The sequence below is a fragment of the Vitis vinifera genome, chromosome 3, assembly GCF_030704535.1.
Source record: "Vitis vinifera cultivar Pinot Noir 40024 chromosome 3, ASM3070453v1".
NCBI classification, from domain to species: Eukaryota; Viridiplantae; Streptophyta; class Magnoliopsida; order Vitales; family Vitaceae; genus Vitis; species Vitis vinifera.
Window position 1 is genome coordinate 10,309,983 of NC_081807.1, and position 19,233 is coordinate 10,329,215.

The 19,233-nt window shown below is 39.6% G+C and overlaps 1 protein-coding gene across 5 annotated transcripts in view; it reads right to left on the reverse strand.

The window, feature by feature from the left end:
* The window catches only part of LOC100259417 (uncharacterized), a 41,652-nt gene extending 23,473 nt beyond the window's left edge, over window positions 1-18,179 (reverse strand). For 3 of the 5 annotated variants that reach the window (XR_009465403.1, XM_019219061.2, XM_019219060.2), the window contains exons 1-6: window positions 17,853-18,178; window positions 14,797-14,898; window positions 14,508-14,667; window positions 14,243-14,422; window positions 11,337-11,477; window positions 10,992-11,074 (exon numbers count right to left, since the gene is read on the reverse strand). Coding sequence is in view for 4 of the 5 variants with exons in the window: in XM_019219061.2 (XP_019074606.1) it covers window positions 10,992-11,074; window positions 11,337-11,477; window positions 14,243-14,422; window positions 14,508-14,667; window positions 14,797-14,898; window positions 17,853-18,106 (920 nt within the window). In the remaining variant the exon portion in view is untranslated. Of the gene's footprint in view, window positions 1-10,991; window positions 11,075-11,336; window positions 11,478-14,242; window positions 14,423-14,507; window positions 14,668-14,796; window positions 14,899-17,852 lie in introns of all 5 variants that reach the window. The other 2 variants (XM_019219063.2, XM_059735987.1) reach the window with 2 other exon arrangements.
* Window positions 18,180-19,233: the final 1,054 nt, after the last annotated feature.

Below are 19,233 nucleotides of genomic sequence, written 5' to 3' on the forward strand. Positions count from 1 at the left end.
ACACAAAGTGGAGCAGATATCCAAAGGCTCCCTCTTTATGTGTCTGTGTACACACACAGAGACATAATAACATTACTTCTTTTCTTTCCCACAGAAATTCCTCTCCAAAACCATAGAGAGCTCTTTATTTGATCAAGGCAGAACACAAGAAACACAAGACAAGGAAAAAACCTAGAGACTGAAGAGGCTGGTCTACCATACAACGTAGAAGGATATAGTTCACGAAATCCTCATCCTCATCCTTTTGCATAAGCAACACCAATTAACAAAAGTACAGCCCCTATGCCCCGACACAAATGCCACTTAGTCAAATGGGAGAGCCTGCTAACCTCAACTCCACCCCACATATAACCCTTTCAACCTGCAGGTATGTCTAAGTTATAGGAATGTAACACTTTCATTAACCTTCCAAATCAATTAATTTTTTCAAATTCAAACAGCAAGTACCTAACAGGTTCTCAGATCAACCTTTTTTTCTTTAATATATTTTCATTTACTTTCAATTAAAAAAAAAAAGAAAACAGGTTCTCAGATCAACATCCTATGTCATGCACTCCATTCATATCAAATTTCGAACATATGGTACACTTGCTCAAGCTATTCAAATGTTAGGTGACTAAAGAATCGAGTTGGCTAAAGTTCATTTTGTATCTAAATTTTTTTTTTTTTTGATAGGTAATCAGAATCATTTTATAAAAAGTAACGCCAAAAAAAGCGTTCCAAAGCACATAGGACATATACAAAGAAACACCTCAAGGCAACACAAAAACAAAGAGGGACACCCCTTAGCCTGAATCCAACCACTCCACAAAGTCTACAAAGGAAAGAGGACTAGGAACTATTTACAACTTACACCAAGCCCAAAGATTACAAACAAAGGAGAATTTCAACCCTTGAATCAACCGCCCCTCATTGTCAAATGCCCTACTACTATTTCTTTCCTTCTAAACAGTCCAAAAAAATGCATAAAGGAGCAGTCTGCCATGCCTTTTTCCTTTTCTTACCCACAAAAAAACCATGTCATCCTAACAAAGCCTCTCTAACCGAGGAGGGGAGTACCCATGACACACCAAAAAGAGAGAACAAAAAATGGCATAAAACTCTTGCTCTAACACAATGAAAGAGAATGTGATCAACGGTTTCTTCCTCCTTGAGGCAAAGGAAGCATCTATTCGCCAAAGGCCACCATCTCCTCTAAATGTAATCCAGAGTTAGAACCTTCCTCCAAGTAGCCTCCTAAGCAAAAAAACCACCCTCGGTGGTACCCACAAATTTCAAATCACACTTGTTGGGAAAACACTTTGTCTTCTTGGCTCCAAAACCTTGTACAAGGTCTTGACAAAGAAAGCCCCATCCCGAGACTCAGTCCATAAAATTTCATCCTTATCCCCAAACACCCTCCTCCCATGTAGTCTCAGAAGGAAGCGCTCTATGCTTTCCATCTCCTAATTGTTGATTCGCCTAGAAAAGTGAGGAGCCCAACACCATCCCTTAGAAGAATGATTCCAAAACTCCTCCACCCATGCCTCATTGGAGGAAGATACAACAAATAAGGAGGGAAAAGGGATGCGCAAAGGCTCGTCTCCGCACCACTTGTCCTTCCAAAACCTCACCCTTCTACCATTCCTAACCAAAAAGGCAACTCTACAGCTTAACATGTCCCCCTCCTTCCTAATGGCTTTCCATAACCCAACCCCATACACTTCCCTCACCTCCCGAGTGCACCATCCTCCTTCCTCCTCCCCATATTTTCCACTAATAACTTGCCTCCAAAAAGCCACCCTCAGCAAAACGCCAATTCCACTTGCACAAAAGAGATTTATTGGGCAACAAGAAATTCCTAACCCCTAATTCACCCTTACTTTTGTATAAACAAACAATAAACCAACTAACCAAGTGAGGTCTCCTCTAAAGGGCCCCTCCTCTCCAAAGGAAGTCTCTTTGAATTTACTCCAACCTTCGCCCAACTGATCTTGGCATACAAAATGAGGACATTAAATAAATAGGCAAGTTGGACAGAGTGTTGCGAATTAGGGTAAGTCTCCCCGCCCTCCTTAGAAATATACCACCCTTTCCAAAGAGCCAATCTCTTTTGAAACCTCTCCTCCACACTGTCCCACACTACCATAGACTTAAAAAGAGCACCCAAAGGGAGGCCTAGATAAGTGGATGGAAACACCCCAACCTTGCATCCAAACTCTTGAGCCAACTCCCTTATATTCTCCACCCTCCCCACTAGGAGAAGCTCGCTCTTTTCTAGATTAATTCTCAACCCCAACATGACCTCAAACCATATAAGCACCCAACTCAAATGAGTTAGTTGATTTGGGGAAGGCTCACAAAACACTAATATGCGATTGGAAAACAGTAAATGAGAAACATCCATCTCCTCTCTCCCTCTTCCTCTCACCAAACCACCCCGGCAGAAAACCACCACTTTGGCCCTCTTTAGCAAACAACTAAGGGCCTCCATGACAATCACAAACAAATAAGGAGAAAGAGGGTCCCCCTATCTCAACCATCTAGAACTCTAAAAAGAGCCCGAAGAAGAACCGTTGACAAGAACAGAGAAGCTTATGGTAGAGATGCAGCACTTGGTCCAATTAATCCACCTATCACAAAAACCTATCTTTCCTAGCAACAAGAGTAAGGAGTTCCAATTGACATGATCATATGTCTTCTCTAAATCAAGTTCGCAAATTATCCCACAACTATCACTTTTCAAAAGCGAATCAATGGTCTCATTAGCTATCAAAGAAGTATCGAGAATTTGTCTACCCTCCACAAAAGCATTTGGGATAAGGAAACTACCTTACCCACCACCTTCTTGAGTCCATTGGCTAACACTTTAGCTAACAACTTGAAAAGGCTACTCACCAAGCTTATGGGCTTAAAGTCCCTAAGATTTTCAGCCCCCCTTTTCTTAGGAATACACACCAAAAAAGTAGCATTCAAACTATTAATGAATCTTCAATGCTGATGAAAAACCCCTAAAAAAATCCATCACCTCTCCCTTCAAAAAGTCCCAACTAGCTTGCCAAAAAGCCATAGAGAAGCCATTAGGGTCTGGAGCTTTATCCCCACTACGAGCTGAAAGGGCAAAAAGCACCTCCTCCTCAGAAAAAGGTGCTTCCAGCATAGCCTCATTATCCCCCCATAAAGCCTTAACACAAAGCCCTTTACAGTAGGGTCTCCACTCTCCTGTTTCAGTCAAAAGGGAGTGAAAAGCCCGACCCACCCTCTCCTTAATCTCACTGTCCTCTGAAACCCAAGTCTTATTTAATTTAATCTTCACTAGGGCATTCCTCCTCCTGTGAGCATTAGCCATTTTGTAGAAAAAATTAGTATTCTTATCCCCCTCCTTCCTTCAATCATAGCTCCCTTATTTTTGTCTCCACGAAGTCTCTTCCATTAGAACCCACTTCTTATACCCCTCCTTAGCCGTGCAGCCTAGCAAACTGCTCCTCCAAAGACAAAACCCTTGTCCCTTCCTCAGCATCCCAAAAAGCCACTTGATTCAAGGCCAATTCCTTATTCACTGTAACATTGCCAGAGACCTTTTTGGTCCACCTCTTTAGATTAGCCTTTAGAGCTTTCAGCTTTTCAATCAAAATGAAACTGTAGGATCCTCTAATATTGAAGCCCTCCCACCAAGTTTTTTTTTTTTTGATAAGTAAACACAATTCATTAAAGAGGCAAAAAAACCTCAACGTATACAGGACGTATACCAGGCAGCAAAGGCCAAGAACAAGCAACAAACCAAAAAAACAAACCACCCCTCAATTGGAAGCTATCCATTCCAGGAAATTTAAAAGGGAATGCGGCCTCTCCTCCATATACAACTTAGCCCAACCCCAGATATAACAAACAAAAGAATATTTGAACCTCTGAATTGCTAAACCCCCCCCCCCCCCCCCCCCCCTAAAAGCTAGCCTATTCCTTTCCTTCCAAACCATCCAAAAAATGAATAATGGAATGGAACTCCAAAACTTTTTCTTTTTTTTTCCCACAAAAGAACCTCCCCAACTATATAACACCTCCTTTACAGATTTAGGGAACACCCACTTGACCCCAACTAAACCCAACACTAAATCCCAAAGCTCTCTAGCCACTGTACAATGAATAAGTAAGTGATCCACACTTTCCGCTTCGCAAGCACACAAGAAACACCTATTCGGGAGTTGCCAACCTCTTTTTTGGAGCCTATCAAGAGTCAAGATCTTTCCCCAAGTCGCTTCCCACGTGAAGAACATGATTTTAGTTGGGACTCTACCCACCCAAATCCTGTTTTTCGGAAAGTTGACCTCCATAGGCCTATCCAACCAGCTGTACGCATCTTTCACTCTAAACTGTCCACTTCCCCCACCCCTCCAAAAAACCGAGTCATCCTCCCAAGATATCCTAACCCCTCTCAACGCTTGGAGCAACTCACCTACCAACCCCACCTCCCAATCATTGAAATCCCTTATGAAACGCAAATTCCAGCCGCCTTCCCCAACAATCTAGTCCCACAGATCTTCAATCTTTGCATTTCTATTGGCTGCCAAGGTATAGAGATGCGGGAACCTTTGAGACAGCGCTGAATCCCCGCACCACACATCAATCCAGAAGCTGATTTTATTACCTTTCCCCACCTTGAACCCCATTTTATCCCAGCACCAACCAGCTTCCTTTAATATCTCCTTCCACACCCCCACACCACACGCACCCACAGCCTTCTTGGTCCTCCAACCATGATCCTCCTGACCATACTTTGCTTCCAACACATGTTTCCAAAGGGCCTCCTTATCCGAAGCAAATCTCCAAGCCCACTTGCCAAGAAGCGCTTTATTCATGATAGTAAGCTTTCTTATTCCCAACCCCCCATTTTCTTTGTCCCCACACACTACCCCCCACTTAACCAGATGAGTTTTCCTCTCCATGAGACCCCCCCCCCCATAAGAAGTCTCTTTGCAATTTTTCTAATCTTCTAACCACAGACATGGGCATACGGAATAACGACATCTGGTAAACTGGCATACTTCCCATAGTGCTTTTAATAAGCGTGATCCTCCCACCCTTTGAGATATATTGGCTCTTCCAAAGAGCAAGCCTCCTTCTCATTTTCTCTTCTATACCATCCCATCCATAAGCCGCCTTATTAGGCACCCCCAGCGGTAGCCCCAAATAAACGGACGGAAGCTTCCCCACCCTACAACCTAACTCCACAGCCAGCTCCTCAATCCTTTGAACCTCTCCTACTGGAATAACCTCGCTTTTAGCCAAGTTAATTTTCAACCCGGATGCGGCTTCAAACCAAACCAAGATCCAGCTTAAATTCGTTAAGTACTCCTTCTTTGCCTCGCAAAAGACTATAGTATCATCGGCGAAGAGCAGATGCGCAATGTGGACAGCCCGGCCTCTATTTCGCTGAATTTTGCACCCTGAGATGAAACCCCCCTCCATAGCCCTTTTGATTAGGACACTTAGCACCTCCATCCCCATAACAAAAAGATAAGGGGACAGGGGATCTCCTTGACGCAGCCCTTTGGAACTCGGAAAGAAACCAGCTGGCGTTCCGTTCACCATAACTGAAAATCTGGCTGTGGAGATACACCACCACATCCACCTCAGCCACTTAGCGCCAAATCCCATTTTTTCCATGACTTTCAAGAGGAATTGCCAATTAATACTGTCATAGGCCTTCTCAATATCAAGCTTGCAGATAACCCCCGTGTCCCCCTTTTTTTTCCAGTTGCCAATCACTTCATTTGCTATCAGGGAAGCGTCAAGAATCTGCCTACCCTTAACAAACGCATTCTGATCATGGGACACAACCTTGTCTATAACCTTCTTAAGCCTGTTGGCCAACACCTTTGCCAACATCTTATAGAGACCCCCCAAAAGGCTGATTGGCCTGAAATCACCAAACTCCTCGGCCCCTCCTTTCTTAGGAATCAGCACCAGAAATGTGTTGTTGATACTCTTGAGGAACGTATTCTGGTCGTGGAACTCCTTGAAAAACTCCAGGATTTCCTCCTTGACGAAATCCCAACAACATTGCCAAAAGAAAACCGAGAACCCATCAGGACCTGGGGCTTTATCCCCATTCATTTCCATCAGGGCCGTCTGGACTTCACCCTCACAGAAGGGAGCCTCCAGCATCTCAGCCTCTTGCACACAAATTTGATTAAAAGAGAGACTTCCAATGTCCGCCTTCCACTCCGGACTTTCGGAAAATTGCTGCTTAAAAGCATTAACTATCCCCTCTCTGATTTCCCTCTCCTCTGTCATTGTAATCCCATTAATTTTGATTCTGTCCATGTGGTTAACTCTCCTATGGGCAGACGCCATCCTGTGGAAATACCTCGTATTCCTATCACCTGCCTTCAACCAGAGTTCCCTAGACACCTGCCTCCAGTGAGTTTCTTCCAGTTCAACCCACTTGGCATAAACCTCCTTAGCCTCCTTCTTACAAGCTGATTCCTCCATTGACAAGCTCCTTTCATCCTCTACTCTGTCCCAATATTCCACTTGCTGAATCGCAGCCTCCTTGTTACTTTCCAGATTCCCAAACTCCTCCCTATTCCAAACTTTAAGCTTCTGCTTCACCTTCTTCAATTTCTCCGATAATCTAAAGCTGGCACTTCCCCTGACCTCTGTTCCTTGCCACCAATTCCGGATTAAATCCTTAAACCCCTCGACTTTGAACCACATATTCTCGAATCTGAAGGGGGCAGGCCCTCTCCTCCAACTACCCCCCTCAAGTAAAACTGGAAAGTGGTCCGAAATCGGCCTGGGAAGCCTCCGCTGACTCACCCTGCTGAACTGATCAAGCAAGCAAGGAGAAACCAAGAATCTATCTAAACGAGCCTTTGACATGTTATTCAGGCCCCCAGTCCACGTGAATGCACCCCCTTGCAATTGAAGGTCCACAAGGCCAAGATCATCTACAACTTCCGCAAACCTCCTCATAGCTGAAGAAATTCTCCCTTGCCTGTTTCTCTCCCCTTGAGCCAAAGTGATGTTGAAATCACCACCTAGACACCAGGGCCCCTCCCAAATTCCTCTGATTGCCCCTACTTCCTCCCACAGCCACTCCCTTTCAAGCCTAGTAAACGGCCCATAAACCCCCGTAAAAGCCCAAATCACCCCATTCTCCAAAGTCCTAAATCTGCAGGATAAAGAGAACTGACCCACCTCCCACTCCAGCAACTTCAGAACTCTTTTATCCCAGCAGATCAGCATACCCCCAGCCGAGCCACACGCATTCAGGGCTTTCCACTCTAAAAATCTACCCGACCCTAAGCTTCTCACCACCCTCTCAGTCATAAACTGAATTTTTGTCTCTTGGATACAAAAGAGATCAACCTTCTGCTTTCTAACAACCGACTTAATAACCTTCCTTTTCCTACTTTCATTCACCCCCCTTACATTCCAGCTTAACAACTTAATATTCATTAAACACACATCATCTGCATCCCTTTGCCTTGAATAGAGCCCTTCTTTTTGCTATCCCCCTCATAATTCACTGAGCATTCCAACCTCTTTAGCTCCCTTTCAAACCTCGATTTTTCTAATAAACCTTTACTATGAATCTTTTCCCTTCTTTTCCTGATTTTTGACAGAAAATTTAAAATCTCCTTCTCCATCCCATCAGTCGAAAAACCCAGGAAATGGCTAAACCTTGCTAGGCTGCTTTCTTGCCAATCCAGGTCCTTTTCCCCCCTTTCATCCTGAACCTCATCTTGAGAAGACCCCCCCTCCTGCTCCCTTGCCGTTGCAAGGGCTCCTTTAAATTCAACCAACTCCCAGCAAACACTGCCATTCGGCCTGGTACCCTCTGCCTCTTGCCCTTGAGAATCTCTGTCAAATTGACAGATCTCCCTAGCTTTCCCAGAATGATCAAAGAACTCCCCCTCTGGAGTCCGACCAAAAGTAGTCATAGAAGAAGAAGAAGAATTCCCGGAAACCAATAAACCCCCTAAGGATGATAAGGCCTCATACCTCGTTACTTCTTTATGGAGAGCACTATCTGCCCATTCCTCTAGAGAATTGGCCTTCTGAACAATCACAGTCTCCATCTCCCTTACCCTTAGGAATTCTAGCTCGATATTGGCATCAACCAACGGCCCAGACTAAACCGAGACCCCCAACGGGCTTGAATTAAACTTGCTCATCTTCGGGCCTAATCGCGGCGGCCCACCTCGCTGAGCCCCCTTTTCCTGTAGCCCACTCGAAGACGGCCCACTGCACCATCTTTGGTCCTTATAAAACCCATCTCGTGACCCATGAATCTCCTCTAGGGCTTTCTCCTTACCTTTTGGCCCTTTAAGTCTGCCAGTCGGCCCAAGCCCACCACTGCTAGCTTCAGAAATTGGAGTTGGGCTAAGCCCCCCTCCCCTCCTGATGCCAAGTCTTACATTGGGTCGGATAGGCCCACACGGGTTCAAACCCTCATCCTCCCCATTCTCTGGCTCTTGGATCAACGACCCGAAGCGGATCCGGCCCCCCGACAAGACCCTGCCCTTCCCATCCGGCATCCCATCCATCACATCACCTGACCGAAACTGAGCCTCGATTTCTGCGCTACTCCACTCCTCCACTCGCCGGCCCGCGCGTGTATCTCCGTCGTCCCCCTCCTCACAGCCTTCTGCACTCCGACGATCCTCCGCCTTCTTTCTAAACAGCGGCCTTACTTCCCACCACATCGGAAGAAGATATGTGGTCTTATCGACCTCGATTTCTATTGAGTTTGGCCACACCCCCCTTTTCGTCCTCACCAGCAACCTCGCCCATCGGAGATCTTCCATTCTCTCCGTTGGCCCATCCATGGCTACAAAGCCCCCGCACACATCTCCTACCCTTCGCAAAATGCTCGGGGTCCATAACGACAGTGGGAGGCCTTTTACCCTCACCCAAGCTTCCTCTGCTAGATCCCCTTCTTCCAAACACCCAAAGCACGGGCTCCACACCTTCAGCTCCACTTGAATCCCCCCCACCAGTCTTGCTCCACCGTCGAGGATTTTCCTAGCTTCTGCCGCCTTTTCAAACTCCAATAGGGCTCGACCCTCATCCATCCAGGCCAACCCTAGCTTCCCTTTTAATCCCCAAACACTCGCCAACAACCACCCCATTCTCTCTAAGTCCCCTCCTCCTGCTGCTTTAGGATCCCATTTTCCAATCAAACATTGACCCAACCGATCCTCATTTCTGCAACTTTCCTCTTCCTTAACCTCCATCCTAATCCCAATATTACTCCTTCTCCCCCATCTCTCCCCCTTTTCAGATGGCACTCTGTTAGGGCTTGGCTCGACCTTATTTATCTCCCTTCTCTCAACCCTTGTAAACAAATTCCGCACCACTTTCGCCATGGCTGTCCATCCCTCTCTTCCCCCTTTCCCTTTCGGGATGCAAATGCTGTACCACTTCTCCTCCGCGTCAACGACTCCTAACCTAATAAAGCTTCCCGCCTTATTCGCTTCTCTCACCATAGAAAACCTTCTCCCCTTTTCCTTCCATCCCTTCTCCCATTTAACGTCCTTCCCATCCTTGATGCACTGATCCATCCCTTCCAAAAACATCCCAACACTTGCCGACCCCATTTTAACCCATGAGGACACACCGTTTTTGCTTTCCACAATAAACAGAAGGGTTTTACCCCTTTTCTTCTCCACCTCTACTTCAAAGGTTTTCGATTCCACCCCGAAACTCTGCCGTTTCCGATTTGGCTTCGCCACCTCGTCGTCACCCTCCCCCTCGCTATCGCCCTCCCACCAAGTTTTCAACAAATCTTTAAAACCCTCTTCCTTCAACCACATATTCTCGAATCTGAAAGGGAACGACCCCCCAACTCAAACCACCCCTATCCAGCACAATTGGAAAATGGTCAGAAACAGGTCTAAGTAACAGACACTGAATAGCCCCATTGAAGTGGCATTCCCAACCCTTGTAGACTAAGAATCTATCCAATCTTGACTGCGACTGATTGTTTAAACCACCCCTCCTAGTGAAAAGGCCACCCTGCAACGGCAGGTCCCGAAGCTCCAACTCCTCGATAATCTCCAAGAACCTTCTCATAAATGAAGACAACCTTGAGGCTTTGTTCCGCTCACCTGGAAATCTGACCATATTAAAGTCTCCGCCTAGACACCAAAGGTCCTACCACAACCCTCTTACCGCCCCTAATTCCTCCCAGAATGCTTCTCTGGAACTCCTTTCTAAAGGGCCATACACCCCTATAAAGACCCAACAGAAACCATCCTCATAGTTTTTAAACTGACAGGAAATTGAAAACTTTTGTTTCAAAGGAGAGTGAGAATGGATAGGAGAAAACTTTTGTTTGATGAGAAATAGAAAGAATGACATTATTGTCCATAAAAATATGTAGAGAAGATGTACAAAAGTGCACATTGAAGGAAAAGAGACCATTCCCACAATGAACAAGGAGAAGCAATCAGCATCAAAACCAACCCTTCTAGAATCCTCTTAATTATGGAAAACAATCTCCTAAAAAAACCTTGAGATCTGTTGGCCAGCTCCTCTGCCATCCAGTTAGCCAACAAATTATACCACCAGAAATACGTCTCCATATTCCTGGGTCAGTTGTTTCCGAAACCAATGATCACACCACCAAGGGCTCTGCCCTGTAGGCAGAGGAAAATAGCTCCAAAAGCATGTATTGAATATTTTTGTATAAAAAATAAGTTAGCCATTTTCTGAAACTAAAAAATGGAATTGGTTGGATGGCCCTAAACAATAAGGAAGTTTGTTTGGACAGAGTTTGGTCACCTAGCGGTTTGTATAGTGTCTATTATAGGGTCTGGAAGTTTTATAATTTACTTCATAGTCAATCCAGAAAACAAATCAACATTCAAATAGCAAGAATGGATGCGTATCCATATGCCATAAAAAAATAAAAAATATAAAAAATAAAAATTATTTCATAACAAAAGAACAAAGCCTAGAAGAGAGAATGGACCCAGATACATTTCTGCCAAAGATCATTTTACCTTAAACCAGCTGCAGCACTCTTTTGACTAAGTTGCTTGCCAATTTCATCAGTTAAGTTTGAATTACCATCAGCTCTAACTCCCTAGTGCACATCACAAAGGAATCAAAATTGTTTAGATATTAAAAAGAACAGAGAATAGGAATTTTAGAGGGCAAAAAATGAAATCTGCATCTTCAACATCTAATGTGGTATGAACCAATTTAAAGGCACAGGGAGAGTCATGTTAGGTGGTCAGTTCCACTTGAGAATTAGTCTAAACCCCCATCATGAAATTAAACTGCTGATAATAATGCAGGGCTAATACCATGAGGACAATTAGCTGAAATATAGTGATTATATTTACCAGACACTCTCCATAAAATCCTCTGCCCAACCGAACTTTGAAAACTTTATTCAATTTCAGCAGATTACTTGCAGCATGCTGACAAGAGGAAATATAAGAATTTCCCTTGGAAATTAAATCCACAGCACTTATCTCCAGCAACTGCAAACATGGAAAGTCCAAAAGAAAGTACATGTATTTCAACTCCTAAACACAAAACTAGAAAAGGTGAAGGCTTTTTAGAGGGGAAAGAAAAGAACTGAGAGGGTGAGCAGGGTTGGAATGAGGTTTGTGGTACATAGCGATCCTAATTGTGTATGACCTGGCACATGAAGATTGCCAGTTGTAAAAACATATTGAGCAACCAAAGAGATATTGATGTGGTGGAAACAATAACAGTACAGGGTTACAGCAGCAAGAAGTAAAAGAACTCATTAAAATATATTTATAGAAGAGTTACTATTTAAATATATTTATAAAATTACAGAGGGCTTGAGTTATCACCTTTATGAAATACCATAAGATCACTAAAAAAGTTATGGTGAAAAGAATATAATACCATAGGGACCTAGCTTGAGGTGGTGACACAGCTCATACAAAAACAGCTCAAGAAATAGCCTCATAACCTGTTGAAATATATCTCGAGTTCAGTTATTTAATAGGTTCTAAAAAGTATGCACCGTATTCTTGGGGTTTTCAGTTAAGAATTGAGAGGCAGAGAGCTATTGTAAACTTAAGTTCATTTTTATAGTGGATTTTATTTTTATTTCCCCTGTGACATAGGCACACTGTTAAACAACGTAATTTTGTGTTGTGTATGAATGTTCTTTATCTCCTAAATGCTTTCTTGGTTTGTACATAACATAGGACAAGACATTGAATTCAACCCCATATAGAGTAGCCCCGTAGTTGTAAAATTTCCTTCTACAAAATTTGAAGAGTATCCTGTTATCCATTTAGCACATAATCCTCTAAAATCACCATGTCTATCTTAAATTAGCCACATTGCCAATCTTACTTGTTGCGCTCAATCAGTAGATTGTTCTCATCATCATCCTTTGATCAAAGCACCTTCAATTTCTATCTCCAACTTATATTCCTCCCATCTGTACATTTTCTATTGGATATAACACATTCATCAAGAGGAAAAACCAATACAAAGAAGGGGAAAAACCTAAGGAAAAAAAACAAACAAAAGCCCACAAGAAAGTATTCTCAAGGAGGCAAAAACCCCCCATAAAAGGTCTCTACCCTTGAAGCACCTCAATTGGCCAACATATTAGTTAGTCAGCCAAGGATCCACAAAAAGCAGAAACTAATCCTATAGATAAATAAAGTTCTTGAGCAACTCAACTTTTATTGTACTCAAGCTTTTTCTCTTTTTTTTTTTTTCTTTTTTTTTTGGGTTTCTTTTGTGCTTTTTTCCTTTTTTTTTTCTTTTTTTTTAATCCAGAAACAGATGTTTTAATGAAAAGAAAAGAAGTACAAGGCAGAAAAAGAGATCCTCCAACTGAAAGAAAGAGAAAAAATGGGATAAAAACAGAAGGCCAACCAACAATGACGACTAAAAAACCATCTGTCACATACCACCCCCCAACCCAAAACTAAAACTTAAACTCCAAAGGAGCAAGCCAAGCTTTTCAATAAAAAAATGGTTTGATCTCAACAACCAAAAACTGAACCACAGAGCTTAGAGAAAAAAAGACCAAATTGTCGTTAAGTTTTTGTCTCACATTATTCCAAGAGATGACAAAAAGGGCCATCTTCCTCATTCTAAACAAGTTTTATAAGAATTATATTCTTTCTTTTGCTCTAGTGAAATTAAACTTGCCTTCTTATAACAAAACAAGGAATAGAAAAGAAGAAATTTAGCTGGCTTAACCGAGCTATGTCAACTCAACTAGGATTCCAATGTATAATTTATTTGGTAAAATTTTACAATTCGATTATAAGATTCAAACCTCCCAAAACCAAAAAAGATAAAAATTGTGCATAAGTAAAAGAGTAATATGGAATTTTGTAACTTTAAAAAAAGAAAAGAAAAGAAAATTAGCATAAATAGCACCTTCCTCACATGCTGCCCCATACCCACACCTAGAGAGATACACAGGTCCATGGGTAAACAAACACAATTAGCCTCTTCTAGGCTTAATAAATTGGTAAAATAAATATGCAGTGAGACTCAAATACATGACCACCGTCAAAATGACGCTTAAATACCATGTTGAGGTTCTAATTTTCCTAAAAGCTTAAGCTATTAGGATTGACATTCACAATGCATATAATGCTCTTTATCATATATAAAAGTGGAATATAAAATGCCTTTTTTTAGTTACTTACATGCACTAAAAAACAGAGAATTAGTATAGTGAAAATTTTCCCAAGTACTAGGCCGTTCGAGGTTCCATTCATTAAATAATTTAAAAAATCTGTTGATAGGAGCTTTGCTCTGACTATTTTGCATTTTTGCTGGTGGTAAGACAGATTAGCTTCTTGAAATAACATCATATCTAAAAAGCACTGGAGTAATAGAATTACAAAAGTAACATAACATTAGCAATAATAACAACAAAACTTACGTCAATAACAATAGCAGTAAATCATATTGACCTGGGAAAAACTTATGTCAATAACAATAGCAGTAAATCATATTGACTTGGATTTCCCTAGAATTTTCATCAGGTAAATGACCATACCAGATCTGACACAAATGTAGAGAGGCATGGCCCCAAAACAAAAACTATCCCTGTGCTGCCATTTTGCAATGGTTAACATTCACAACACAATAAGGATTGTAACAAAACGATAATGCAATAATTATACTAAAAACAATCAAAAAGAAAAAGAAAAAGGAAAAGAAAAAGAAAAAGAAAAAGAAAAAGAAGAAGAAGAAGAAGAATGTAAAATCAAAATTTAGGCTACCCAACCTGCTCATACATGCATGGATTAGTGATGCTGTTGAATTTTGAGCGCCATCCACTAAGTCCAATATTAAATGCTTTAATGTCTGGTAACTTCCATCGGCAAAGATCTCCATCTTCAATGTACTTTAGAACCATTTCAATACGATCACGGTCTTCTGGGTTCAATAGACCCTCAGCCTCCCCCTGTTTGTCAAATAATGAATATTCATCTAACTGCTAAGATATCCCCATATAAAAAACTCTGAACAATATTCACAGTTCTACTTACATTAGGAGATTTCATATCTGCAAGTTCATTAGAGAAATATTCATATACTGCATTTGAGCTACTCCTCTCAAGATCAAAATGAAATTTGAGGTTCTCAGGGCAATCTTCCGGAGAAGGAATCTTGGAAACTGATGATTTTCGGTGATCAAAGCCTATTACCCTAATGAAATCAATAATTACCAGATAAGCTACCTTACATTTCTAAGAAGAACAACAAAATAATCTGTGTCACATATAGATAGATAACTCAAAAACAGATTGGTAAATGGAAAATCTAAAATAAGCTTACTGGCATGGTGATTTTTGGGAAAGATCCACTGCAAATCCCTTTGGCCCAAGAAAATCAAGAAAATAACATTTGTTTATTCCCTCAACATTCAAATCCTCAACCCTGCATCAAAAAGATAAAGAAATAAATAAAGTTAGAATTTATTTTGCTCCTAAAATAACAAAGGAAAAGAAAAGAGAGATATAAATTTAAATCCTACATCTTAAAAATAAAAATAAAACTAAAGCTCACAAGCTTTAATGCAAAAACTAAAAAAAAAAAATAACATTCAAGAATAAAAACTTAGCAGGTAACACAGAAAAGCAAATACTTGAATAGCTGCATTTTACTATATTAAGTTGGGTACATTGAACTTCTTTACACCCATTTTCTCAGCAACCAAACAGAACATTTGGAAAGATAATTCAACAAAGTTATTGTACTTATCAATTACACAAAAAGCGAAGACAAATACTTGAGGGAGAAGTAGCTAATTAGTATTTGTTACTATTCTAAATATCACAATCCACCCCCAATTTACATTGATATGCAATTTTGACAATCTCCAAGGTTTCATACAGCTTCAGAATGTTTGATGCTTGAAGTAGGTTAACAATTCACATCACAATTTGGAAACATAAAGGAAAGGTACCAGCAGACCCAAAAATTTGTCCTTAATAGCACAATACATGCATACTCACACATGTTTTTTCATTTATGCATGTTTTGTGGCATACTAACTGTGTTTTTCTAGAGCTACTACCCATTTCTGTTGGTTCAGGTTCCCAGACAGTGTGTGGAGACTTGTAGCGGAAAAGTGGTCCAAGAGGAGGAAGGGAAATCATGACTTACAAGTTGTTGAAAAGCTTTTCCTTTTTAAGACAATCTTTGATTTTTCAGAGGATTTTTAGGTTTAGATCCCATTTATTGTTCCTCTGCTATGATTTGGAAGTGAAAAAATGATTTCTTTTGTTAAGTTCAATTGAGTCAACTCGGAATCTCCATTGAGTCAACCGAGTTTAAACGATTCCTGATTGAGTCTGAGTCTTAGATGCTATCAAGTATCGGACTCGGCATAGAAAGGGCCAAGGCGGATACGACTCGGCCGAGTCATACCAGACTTGGCCAATACTTTGAACCATGCTCTCCAAGGTTGAAGATATTTGAGGATGTTCGTGATGTAGGCTAGGAAAGCAAATGCCAAATGCCATAAAGAAGGCTCCAAAAATACATTGGAGACAAAGAGAGCAAGGATAAGGCAAGAAGGCAGTCAAGACCAAAGTCATGCCTAATGCACTTCAAAATAGAGGGTAATTTTAGTGGAGGTTGTTAGGACACTTTTATGTATTGGCAATTTTGTTTCTTTTCATTCTGACATAAGTACCTTTTTAGACAGTGACTTACTCCCTATTGAAGATTCAAGGTTGTTGTTCATTTAACTGGATTATCACAAATCTGAAAAGGTTTGTTAAAGGCAAGTTAGATTTTTTAATTAGGTAGGATTGAATCAAAAGTTTTAAAATTGAATTAAAATGTCTTAATTAATTTTTGGCAACTTTGAAATTTTATTTAAAAAAATATATATTTTCTTAAATAAGTTTTAGAAAGTTGATATTTTATTTTTTAAGAAAATTCTTTTCCTAATTATTTTTTGGAAAGTTGATATATATATATTTTTTTAAATCCATTTCCAACCCTCTAGGCTTTTTAGGCCTATATATACCCTACCTAAATATATTTTTTCAAGATGCTTTGAGAGAATCAACCCCAACTTACCCTATCATTCCCAAACTCAAAGAATTCACCGATCAAATTTTGAGTTGTTGGATCCCCTTAGAGGCTAAGGTCGGATCACAATATAGGTAATGGAGAGTATGTCTTTAGGGTAAAATTGTTAGGTAAATCTGTGTATCTTACTCACATATAATGGATTAATAGATTAGAGGTCAAAAACCTCGTGGTTTTTTATCTCGACAGTTAGTGCGATGGTTTTTCACGTAAAAAGTGTTTGTCTCTTATGTGATTGTGATGCTATTGATTATTCATATTCTCATACAAGATTAATAAATTGATTTAGAATGGCTTAGATCTCTCTCGTAGGTTATTTTGGGTTAAAATTTTCAACGCCTATATTATAATCTTTAATTTTCACCCATTCACCCCTTTATAGGTATTACCCTGCTGAGACATAGTTTTCCAGAGGTGTTTATCAACAAGAACATCACGGCATTATTGAAATTGGTGCCATTCACAACTTTGTCTCAATGGAAACAACAAAGCAATTAGGGTTGAAGATGACAACGAGGTCGCTCACTAAAATTGTCACTATCCAAAGATTTCAGACAGCTCCGGAATATTCCAGAATCTTGAGATATGTTGGAAGTACTTAAATTGTTAGGTGTAGCTTTGATTTCTTTTATTTTCTCAAATTTCAAGCGCAACCAAACAGAGCACGGAGAAAGATGGAGCCACAAATTTAAAATCTTCGCACATATACATGAATGACAGGAAAAGGAAAACACTTGAATGAGGGTAAGGTAATTGGCACTTGTTACTGTCCTAAGGCCCAAAAATGAAAAAGACAAGAATGTTCAAATTCTAAATTCCCTTTTTTTTCTCACATTTTCTCAGCAACCAAACGGAACATAAAGAAAGATAGTCCTACAAATTTACTGTCCACCCACAATTTATGAACTTCACAGAATATCCAAACACTTGAATGAGAATTAACTAAGTGGCATTTATTAATGTTAAGCTGTAAAAAACATAAAAAGTCATTGTTCAAAATTTTACTTGCTTTTGTTTTCTCGTTTTTTTTTTTTTTTTTTTCTCATGAACCAAACAGGACGTAAGGAAAGGACACACAAGTTTACAATCCTTATATAGACGCGCACACAAAATTTTATCAGTTACACAAAAAGCCAGATACTTTGAATAAGTCCCAGATAATGAAATCTGAATTTCAACACTTGAAATTCCTTTATTTTCTCACAGTTTTTCATCAATCTAACGAAACACTAGAAACTATGAATTCCGCAAAACCAAGCCTTGTATGTATAGACAGAGAGAGAGTGAACCTGAGAGGCTCAACGGAAGAGAATGGCAAGATGAGGCAAGGGAAGTTGAGATGAGAATGGAAGAGGTGAGCAAAGAGAGCGGAGAAAGCTCCAGAAAATGAGGGGTAGTTGTACAAAGCGATATTTGGGATTCTTTCTTCAGAAGCTTTGGCTATGGCTTCTAGCGCTGCATTCGATCGGAAACTTCGAGCTCTCAGAGATGGAGTTGCACAAATGCCACCGCATTTTCGAAGTAGCGGCATAGCGGTGGACATGCTCGACAGTGAAGAAAATGGATCCCGAGCTTTCTTTGCTTTTCATGCGGTTTCTGGGCAAACAAACTTGGGTTTTGTCGAGGGACAATCGTCCTTTTAGGGCTAGCAACTTCTGGGCCCATTGGATAAATGTCGCCAAAAAGCCCAAATCCTAGCAATGGTATATAATTGGGCTGCAGATATGTTTTGTGAAACAAAATTCTATTTTGGAATGTAAATGTTTTTAATCTGTTTTTAATATTTTCTAAACATATTTTAAAAATAATTTATATTTTTTATCTTTAATTATTATATTATATACCGTTGTATAATTATTTCTCAAAACAGTTTTTAGAAAACAAGTAAAAACAACTAAAAAATATTTTCTGAAAACACTATATTTTTTATTGTTAAAAACATAAAACAAAAATAGTTATTTAGTTGCAAAACATATTTTTGTTTTGTATTTTTTTTTTGAAGAAAAAAATTATTTTAAAAAATAGTTACCATACAAATACCTGATTGACAAAATACAAATATGGAAAAAAAAAATCAAGCATAATATCAACTCAAATATTTCTCAACGCTCTATCTAATATGCTCCTTCCATCTTTCAATTTCCATAACTAACACCAATTTTTTTTTTTAAATATTATATTTTTATTAAGTATTACAAAGTGTTAAAAAAAAAAAAAAAAAAAAACCCATAGATTCACTTTAGTTATGGTGGTTCACTTTTAGCATTTATAAAAAACCAAATATTTTATCTAACTTTTCCTATATAGTAAAAAAAATGTTAAGAAATAAGTAACAATTTAACAAGTATACATTTATATATAAGAAATCCGAAATTAAGTTGCTTTTAGCAAAAAAATTAAAAATACAAATAATACTTTAAGTTCTCAATTTAAAACTTATTACTTAATACTTACTTTAGGTATTAAGATTATTTAATAAAGTTAATTTAAAATTTATTGTAAATTATTAAATTAATATATTTACAATAAGTCAATAACTAGCATTTACCAATATAAAGAGATAAATTTATTTTTTTAAACATACATATTAAAGCATTATAAATACTTAAAATTTTATAAAATAGTTACAAAATATTTATTATAAAAGATGAAATAATATATTTACTACTA